At 31.5% G+C, this 10,506-nt stretch overlaps 1 protein-coding gene across 1 annotated transcript; it reads right to left on the bottom strand.

Moving 5' to 3' along the window:
• LOC109349477 (pentatricopeptide repeat-containing protein At1g63330-like) lies at positions 1,505 to 5,058 on the bottom strand. Its single transcript, XM_019590293.1, has 2 exons — positions 1,959 to 5,058; positions 1,505 to 1,554 (listed from the first exon to the last, which is right to left on the bottom strand). Exon 1 carries the CDS (start codon positions 4,969 to 4,971, stop codon positions 2,305 to 2,307), a length of 2,667 nt encoding a protein of 888 aa, XP_019445838.1. The 5' UTR covers positions 4,972 to 5,058; the 3' UTR covers positions 1,505 to 1,554; positions 1,959 to 2,304.

Below are 10,506 nucleotides of genomic sequence, written 5' to 3'. Positions count from 1 at the left end.
CAATCAATATATTTTCATCATTTTTGGTTCATTATAAAATGCATCAATAATTCTAAGGAGATATTGTTTAAATCAATCTTGTACTATATTGTAATGAATAAAAAATAAGGAAATGTATTGACTCGTATACTATTAATATTTATTTTTACAAAAAACCATATTTTATTTAACTTAATTACACTTATCACTCATTTTTTTGGTAAAAAATCACCCTTGTTTTTCATTGGAGGATAATCAATATAATGTATGTATAAAAATCAGAAGTTTTTTGTAAGTATAAAAAATGAAGAGATGATTTATATAATTTCATTAAAACTTAATATAATTTACTTAAAAGACAATAATAAGACTGAAATGAGATAAAAATAAGAGGCCAAAATGAAACAAACAATTAAGTTAATGAACACAAAATGCGTTTTTGCTTAAAAATTATTATGCACCTACCCTGAAGCTATTATCTCTCTACAGCTAAATTTGTCATCATCACTCACAATAATTTTATATCATTTATCATTTTAAATTTTGACCTATATAACTATTATTTATAAAAATATCAAACTAAAATGTTATATTTATTGAATTAAAACAAATCGGGTTAACTTTTCATACGCTTTGAATTTATAAGATATGTATAAAATAACACTTGAACACTTAATAGGCCCCAGCATGCGCAGCACAAATTTGAGTTGGCTCAATTCAATTAGCAAAATATATTTCTGTTGCATGGGATTTTACAGTAATACATAACTACAGTGATCAGGGAGCACATCTCTTCCCGTATCTGAACAAAGACTGAGAAACAGATTAAGGAAGAGTCAAATATGTCTCTTTAAGCCTTAAGAGATTAAAGAAAAGGATATGCTGTGACCATATTCAAATTGTGGTCACCACTTTCAGCAATACTTGCTTGACTCCAAAACTTTATAAAAATAATTTTACTGTTTCCCTTCACTGCAAAAGATGGCTAGCTTCCTCTATTTACTTTGTGAAGATGAAATCTGTAATAAAAAGAAAAGTAAATTAATATTTCCTTCTTTTCTTTCTTTCTTCTTCCTTCAATATTACTGAGATAAGTCCTTCAGGACTATTGCTTGTTTGGACCAAGCTTATGCATCTAATCGGTGTAGAAGTTTGGAATGATAAAGATTGACCAAACTCAAGTATGAGTCAGTTCAAATAACTTATTAGCAAAAGTCAATACAAACGATAAGATAATAACAACATAAAAATGACTAACAAGATAAACATAGATTATAGATAAATTCAAATAAAAAGACAAATTCATCCGGTACTAGGCCAGTTTTTTTTTACTCTGATTTAAACTTCAAGACTGGAAGATGTAAAATCATATACCCTGTAATTTCTTATGCAGAGGATAAAAAGGCAAACAGTGCACATACAAGATTAAGAAACTACCTGTTTTAGTTATTTCTTCCACTTTGACATCCTTATTTATCTTGTTTCCATCATTGCTGTTTTCTCCTCTTCCACTCATTTTTTATTCAAGCTTGTCAAACAGCCCCCATTTTGCTCAGTCACCTTGTCTTCGTAATTCTGAAATTCAGAAAGCCATAGCCAAACATAATTATGATCCATATCTTTTACTTCTATTAAGATACTCCACTTTTTGCATACACAACATTCAATTTTGGATTTGAGATCAATTAAGAGGAGACAAATGTAAAGGGTAGAAAAAACCTTTTTTGAGACAATACAAAATTGTTGAGGATATATTATCCTGTCTCACTAGCCAATTTTCAACATGCTAATAATTCTAGAAAAGATGCAGTTTCAGGCTGACAGAACTCAGTTTCCCAGCTAAATTACTCCAAAAGAGGCAATCCAAACTTAACAGTTTCTTATTTCGTTTACAGTGACTGAACATCAAGTTTCATGCTAGTATTTTCCTATCAAACACAAATAACAAGATCACTGAAACCAACAATTTTTATATGTACCTGCACTTCACAATCAATTACATTTCAGACTGATAATATCCTCGAAGCCTCAAAATCACAGAAGCAAACCATGCTTCCCATGCAGCCCTTTAAAAGGATAGCTGCTATTATCCTTCGTGGAGAAATACACATAAATGAACTCCAGATTTGTAGTAATGAACAATGATATTCACCACAGAAAGAAGGTATAAATCCTCCCTTCTTTTCCAACAGACCGATAATGTTTCTGTAGCAACTTATTTCATGTACTGGTCAAGTAGCCAATGATTGCTACTAGTTGTTTTCATAATCATGATTAGACAACCTTGGTAGATTTCACGGACTAAAAGGTTGAAACATACCAAGTTCACAAAGCAACAAACCGGCTTTCAATCAACTTTAGACTATTATCATTCTCTATTTTATGAGGTTTATTTCTTGAAACATAGTCAAATGTAATGTACATCAGGAAATCCAAAAAAATACTCTTTTCATATGTTGCTCTCACAGTCACAAGTTCAATATCAGTCTGCATCAAATGGTAAGCTTGGTCCAGTATTCTATAGGAGATTTCATCAAAACCATAGCAGATCTCCCTTAACTTTTGACCCCATAGTAAGGCCTTCTCTGGCATCCCCTGCTTGCAAAAGTGAGACAACAATATATTGGTTGTAGTCACATTTGGAATAAAACCCATCTTAAGTAATTTTGCAGTAAGAATCATAGCACGGTCCAGTATATCACTACAAATGCCACTCATCATAGTGTTGTATGTCACTGTGTCCGGAACAATACCAAAAGAAACAAGCTCGTCCAAAATCATAACTGCTCTGTTCATTTTTCGAATACCAAGGTAACCATGCATGCGTGTATTATAAGTTGTGATATCTGGGTCAAAACCACATGTATACATTTTATTAACAACTTCATCTGCACTAACCATGTCAAATGCCTTACAGTATCCTCCTACTAATATGTTAAAAGTGAAGATATCTGGCATCAAACCAATCCGGTGCATTGCAAGAAATGTATCAACTGCAGACTTCATTTTTCCCTGTCTACAAAATCCATCAATGAGGATATTATAGGTGAAGATGTCAGGAAGAAGACCTTTTAGCCTCATCTCTTTCTCCAACTTCAATGCTTCAGTCATCATACCAGAGTTGCAAAACCCCCCAATTAAAGAATTGTAAGCAAAATTATTAGGAAGAAAACCTATAGCTGTCATTTCTAAGAACACTTCATATGCCTCCTCAACCATACCTGCTTTTGAAAGTCCATCTATTAAGGCTGTAAAGGCAACAGCATCAGGATATATGCCTCTTTCTTTCATTTCATTCCAGAGATTTTGTGCCCCATCCAGATCATTCAATTTGAAGTATACATCCAACAGCACAGTGTAAGCCACTTTGTTGATTGGAAATCCCTTCTCTGACATCCTATACAAAAGTGCCCTGGCTTCTTGCAACCTCTCTTTCCTACACAAACCCATAAGCAAATAATTACATGTGGATGATGAAGGAGTGAAACCGCATTTAACCATAATTCGGTAGGATTCAAAAGCTTTCTCTTCCAACCCTGCCCTGCTATAGGCTCCAATTAATGAGTTAAAGGCAACCACACTAAGAATTAGTCCCTTCTCAAGCACATCTTGTAATAATTTCATGGCCTCATCAAGTATGCCAGCCCAACACAGCCATGATATTGTTACATCATATAGTGAACAATCTTGAAAATCTCCTGACACAGTCAAGTTTTCTAAAAACCTGTTCCAATCCTCTTTTCGTCCATATTTATACTGCCCACCAGCCATAATATTAAAAGTCACACAATCAGGAGAAATGCCTTTTGTCTTCATTTCGTCATAAAGCATGCTAGCCCGACCGATATCCCTTGCCTTGACATATCCATCCATCAGCGTATTGTACATCACAGTATTTGGAGTGATGCCCATTTCTTGAATCCCATCAAAGAGCTTATGAGCCTCTATCACATTTCCCTCCCTGCAAAGAGCATGCACAATGGTATTAAACGTGGAAATGTTCGGTTCACAGCCGCTTTTTATCATCAAATTTAGCCTATCAACTGCAACCGAAGTCTTCCCCCTATTGCAGTAGGCGTGAATAAGAATGTTATGTGTATAAACATCCGGATAGCACCCAAACTTTGGCATCAAATGCAGCAAATTTTCAGCAATGGCAAGCCCATTTTGTCTACAAAACCCACAAATCATCATATTAAATGTGATATTCGAAGGGCGAGGCCCTTTACAAAGCATATCTTTAAACACCTTCCACATACTACCATAATCACCAATTCTAAGCAACAACCTTACAAGAATTGTAACTGCAGATAAGCCTGGCCTAACTCCTACAACCCTCATCCTATGCAAAATATCCAATGCCTCAGAACTCATTCCCACATTCAAAAAACCCCTCATAAGGGTATTCAAGACAGAGAAATCAGACTCATACGCAGCATGATTCTTCCACATAAACTCCACAAGTTCCTTGCTTCTACTAGCTCCTACCCTTCCAATAACCCAAGAAACCAAATCTTGGGTAAGCAATTGAAGCTTCTGTGCTGCCAAAACATGTGCTGCAGTGCAACACAAATGAACAATCTCCTCAGAATCATAGTTTTCACCTAATGCTAACTTGAAAAAGGCAAATGCAGCTTCACGGGACTCTAATAACTTCATAATCTTCACCAGAAAATAAGGACAAAAACGTAACGAAAAGGCCTTTAAAACAAAACCCTGTTCATTCTTCATGATGTTGGATAATCCTACAACAACTATTCTACGTTCCCTTGGGTTGATTATGCTAAAAGGTTTAAAATTTGAGGACCCAAAAGGGAGAAACTGAGTAAGATAATAAGACCCAGAAGAGGGTGAAGAAGAAGAAGTGTGGCAATGGGAGTGAATGAATCGAAGGTGTAAGAAGTGAGAGAGAGTAACGAGAGTGAGTGAATTGAAATAACGGTTTCTTAAAAGAAGGAAAAGAGGAAAGGTTACATTAAACTTAGCTGACATTCGGAGATGTCGTAGAATTTTCCTCCGACAGCGGTGGCACAGGTCGTCGGAGATTCGGGGTCGGAGGTTGGTTTCGTCGGGTTAATGGAGGGATATTGAACTTGTTTTGGAGGGTGCAACAAAGCGTTACTGGGCCTGGTTCTGAACATGGGCCCTGATAGGCACAAACACATGTTCGTTAAAAGCCTGAGGTGAATTTAACCAATGATATGATGTTCGGAAGGGAGTTTCTTTCGGCCCCATTTTACTTCTTTTTTTTTGGGTACATATTTTACTTCTCATTTGGCAACAAACAATCTTGCCTACATTTCTTATTATAATCTTAAAATATCACTCTCTTTTAGATGATTAATATATGTTTTTCTTCATTGAAACTACATACAGCTTATTATGTTCTTTGATTTTCTTGTTTTCATCATATAAATATTAATTATGAAAGTGTTAATATATTTCTTAATCATTTTAAGTATATTAGGAAACATATTTCATATATACTTCTTATATATAATTTTTGTTAATGTGTTGATACATTTATGAATAATTTTTGTTCGTATGAAAAAAAAAACATGTTTTTGTACATATGTTTTATGGTGTTGTTAAGGCTATGTTGGATGGATATCTGCTGTCCTAAAACAGTATGTCATTCATGTGTTATTGTTTGTGATTAGTCAGAAAAATAATTAACTATTAAAATTTTAATTTTAATATATTTTTTCAACCAATCACAAGCAGTGACACATGGTATGACACACTTTGTGGTACAGTAGATGTGCTCCCAACTATATTTGGGATAAAGTTACAATTAAGAGATAAGCAAGTGAAACACTCCCTTGCTTTGATGGGGAAATTTAAATGTGAGGAGATTAAAGTAATGATAACGTAAGGAACCATAAAAATTAATAATGACAAATGAGCCTATGTCGGTCTAAAGTAATGATAACGTAAGGAACCATACAAATTAATAATGACAAATGAGCCTATGTCGGTCTAAAGTAATGATAACGTAAGGAACCATAAAAATTAATAATGACAAATGAATATAATATAATTATAAAATTTTCCTAAAAATATTTAGGTACTATAATATATTGGTCTAAAAGACCTCAAATTTAAGGAACCATAAAAATGAGCCTATGTCGGTAGAGAACATACAAAACATTTCTCTCTTTCCTCACTCTTTACAAATAAGATACTTTCTAACGGGAAAACTTGTTGTGATCGAGTTCAGATTTTACCTGAGTTTGATTTTCGAACTCATTAGGTTTAGTACAACTAATATCTTATTCCGAACTTGCCTCAAATCTTATTGGCATATCGTAAATTAATAAATAATATAACATACCCATATAAAATCACAATAATATAAAGTTAGACACATATTCTATTTTCTTTTTACATTTTATAACGTAGAAGTTCCACTTTTGAGGAAATTAGTTTACCAACTAAAGAAAGAAGAAGATGAAAAATGATTTCACATAGAACATTCATGAATAATATAGGTTTCGGACGAGCCCTATTCGAATTCCACTTTAACTAAAACATGACGGAATCAGAGATGATAATATTATTTTCAATCCCACTAAATTTGTATTTGAGTTTGGAATTTCGAATTCGGATGGGTAAGATCACAAACCATCCCATTATCATTCCCAGATACATCAGATGTGTATTGACGTACAGGTTTACTCATTGAAAAAATCAATGGCCATGTTATTACGTTAAACCAAGCCAAAATTACAATAACAGTCTAGACTCAATCTACTAGCACGTGACTGGCTCGTGCAATATCGGATCTGGTTATTAACACTTTAAATTATTTATTCATAATTTTTAACAATTCGTTTTCTTTTTTATAAAGTATTGCTGGATAAATAATAATATAATTAAGTAATTAATGTTTCAATAATCTGATTAATCTCACAATACAAATACAGTATCTATTAGCTATGAAGCATTGTTAACGAAAAAAGTATGGCCTGACCTAGCTTATTATAGGTCAAGTAATAAGCCCCTGATAAGCGATCTGGCTTGTTTCCACCCTTACTTACAATAATGCTATTTTGTCTTTCTAAATCTTTATTACTTTTTTTTCCTAGAATTGTATAGCCAAGAATCTATATTATCTAACTTAGAACAAAAGCAAGTGTTTACAAGAAATTATTCAACAAGGCTAACTTATTTATGTTAATATAGTTCCTTTGGACTAAATTTATCTGCAGGAGAATTTCTTATTTTTATAAGGAATATTATGTATCTTGCATAGTGATCTTAACTTTATTATAATGATATAAGAATTTAACCAGCTAGCTAAATCTAAACACTCTAATCTAAATCTAAATAAGTGATAATACTTTTGAGGATGTTACAACTAGCTATTACACTACACACCAGGGATGGTGGCATTCATGTCCCATGGTGTGCACATACAAACCCTCAAATATTTCTACCCAATAAAACTTTTATATTTAATATTTGTTGCAAATTATACCAATATCATTCGGTTATTATATAAAATCTTATATCACTTAACTATTATTATTATACTTGAACCAACCATCAATTTTGGTCAATTATTAGGCAGATGAAGAAATTAATAAGTCACTAGTTAAATCAACATCCCTTAAAAATATTAAAGTTTCATAATCCTACCTAACATTATTTAATAATTTTATACTTCAATATAAAAATATTGCTATTACACAAATACTAATTAAACAACCAACAAAAAATCACTAAAATAAGTTAAAAATATTGTCAAATAACATAGTTTTTACAACTTGATTGTAATAAAAATGGACAAATAAGTTTAAATATTAATTAAAAAAATTAGGTATTTGTTACAATATAAACTAAAAAATGACAAACGAAATTCTAATAATGATAAGCATAAACACAATTAAATTGAAAGCACAAGCTTGTTTTCCTCGCAACACATAATTTTGATGTTATATAAAAAAATGATTGTTTCAGCCGATGTGACTGATTTAATAGACCGAGTAATCAGTTTCATCCACAAAATAGTCAAGTCGAACTGACCTATACCAATTTTGGTTCATAGTCAATCAAATGAGTAACTCGAACAAGTTGGATGTCCACTCTAAATTAGATAAGCTGATCCAATCAAATTTAATATAATGCAGTTTTATAACACTCAAAAATAAGGTGCATATCTTTTGTACACATAGATGAAACCTACCATGTACTATTATAGATAGATGATATGAGTTATAATAATTTCATTTTATATTACATTTCATTCATTTTTCATTCAGCAATAACCTTAAAATACACGTAAATAGTATCATTCATTCTTAGAACTTGGAATGGGTCAAATTAATTAGGATAAGATACCAACACAACCGGGATTGATTAGAATGTCCATTTCTGTTTATGTAACATGCAACTGCAAGATAAAGTCAGAGCCTTAAAGGGTTGTGCTACTTGTCTGTTCAACACAACAAAAGTACCTAGTAAGATTCATAAATTTCAACCTCCAAGTTACTAATTTCCTTTAAGCTTATGCGAACAATAATTGGTTTTTAATATTATTCATCATACGTGGTCTAGATTTATCTAATTAAAGTTACTCAAACACTCATTATTATGACAACTCTAAACTGCTAGAAGTAAGAGTTAACCACAGTGACCAGTTAATATCTATACTTCTGTACTAGTGTATAAAGTGAAAATATGTTGGTGATAAATTCATTAGGTAATTTTTATGAATTAATTATGGCAGTTAGTTTATTTTATTTTTGGTTGATGTATAAACATAAACCCCTTTTACTTTTGTAATCATTCAATTTCTTTTAATATACAGAATCATCTTCTTCATTCTCTCTCTATTTTCATTTTATGTTTTTCATTCTTGCACTATGGTGTGCATTCTTTGTATGCTTGGTTTATTCTCATTATATTGTCATAGAAAGCTTCAACTTAACCACTAATAGGATATATATATATATATATATATATATATATATATATATATATAATTTTTGTTAATGTGTTGATACATTTATGAATAATTTTTGTTCGTATGAAAAAAAAAACATGTTTTTGTACATATGTTTTATGGTGTTGTTAAGGCTATGTTGGATGGATATCTGCTGTCCTAAAACAGTATGTCATTCATGTGTTATTGTTTGTGATTAGTCAGAAAAATAATTAACTATTAAAATTTTAATTTTAATATATTTTTTCAACCAATCACAAGCAGTGACACATGGTATGACACACTTTGTGGTACAGTAGATGTGCTCCCAACTATATTTGGGATAAAGTTACAATTAAGAGATAAGCAAGTGAAACACTCCCTTGCTTTGATGGGGAAATTTAAATGTGAGGAGATTAAAGTAATGATAACGTAAGGAACCATAAAAATTAATAATGACAAATGAATATAATATAATTATAAAATTTTCCTAAAAATATTTAGGTACTATAATATATTGGTCTAAAAGACCTCAAATTTAAGGAACCATAAAAATGAGCCTATGTCGGTAGAGAACATACAAAACATTTCTCTCTTTCCTCACTCTTTACAAATAAGATACTTTCTAACGGGAAAACTTGTTGTGATCGAGTTCAGATTTTACCTGAGTTTGATTTTCGAACTCATTAGGTTTAGTACAACTAATATCTTATTCCGAACTTGCCTCAAATCTTATTGGCATATCGTAAATTAATAAATAATATAACATACCCATATAAAATCACAATAATATAAAGTTAGACACATATTCTATTTTCTTTTTACATTTTATAACGTAGAAGTTCCACTTTTGAGGAAATTAGTTTACCAACTAAAGAAAGAAGAAGATGAAAAATGATTTCACATAGAACATTCATGAATAATATAGGTTTCGGACGAGCCCTATTCGAATTCCACTTTAACTAAAACATGACGGAATCAGAGATGATAATATTATTTTCAATCCCACTAAATTTGTATTTGAGTTTGGAATTTCGAATTCGGATGGGTAAGATCACAAACCATCCCATTATCATTCCCAGATACATCAGATGTGTATTGACGTACAGGTTTACTCATTGAAAAAATCAATGGCCATGTTATTACGTTAAACCAAGCCAAAATTACAATAACAGTCTAGACTCAATCTACTAGCACGTGACTGGCTCGTGCAATATCGGATCTGGTTATTAACACTTTAAATTATTTATTCATAATTTTTAACAATTCGTTTTCTTTTTTATAAAGTATTGCTGGATAAATAATAATATAATTAAGTAATTAATGTTTCAATAATCTGATTAATCTCACAATACAAATACAGTATCTATTAGCTATGAAGCATGAATACTGATACGTGTGTCGGGTACGATACGTATCCGATACGTCGACACGCATTTTTTCTAAAATACATGATACGATACGTTCAGGGATACGCGTATAAAATAATAAAAACACATAAAATATGATAAAATTATATGTGTAAATTAAAATATCCAAAGTAAAAAATATAATGGAAATTTAAAATTGTTTCCCTCCATAACAAATATATCTTATCATTG

The sequence above is a fragment of the Lupinus angustifolius genome, chromosome LG06 (genome assembly GCF_001865875.1).
Source record: "Lupinus angustifolius cultivar Tanjil chromosome LG06, LupAngTanjil_v1.0, whole genome shotgun sequence".
Taxonomy (NCBI): domain Eukaryota; kingdom Viridiplantae; phylum Streptophyta; class Magnoliopsida; order Fabales; family Fabaceae; genus Lupinus; species Lupinus angustifolius.
Note: the sequence above shows the minus strand (reverse complement) of the source record. Positions and strands in the feature narration are given on the sequence as shown.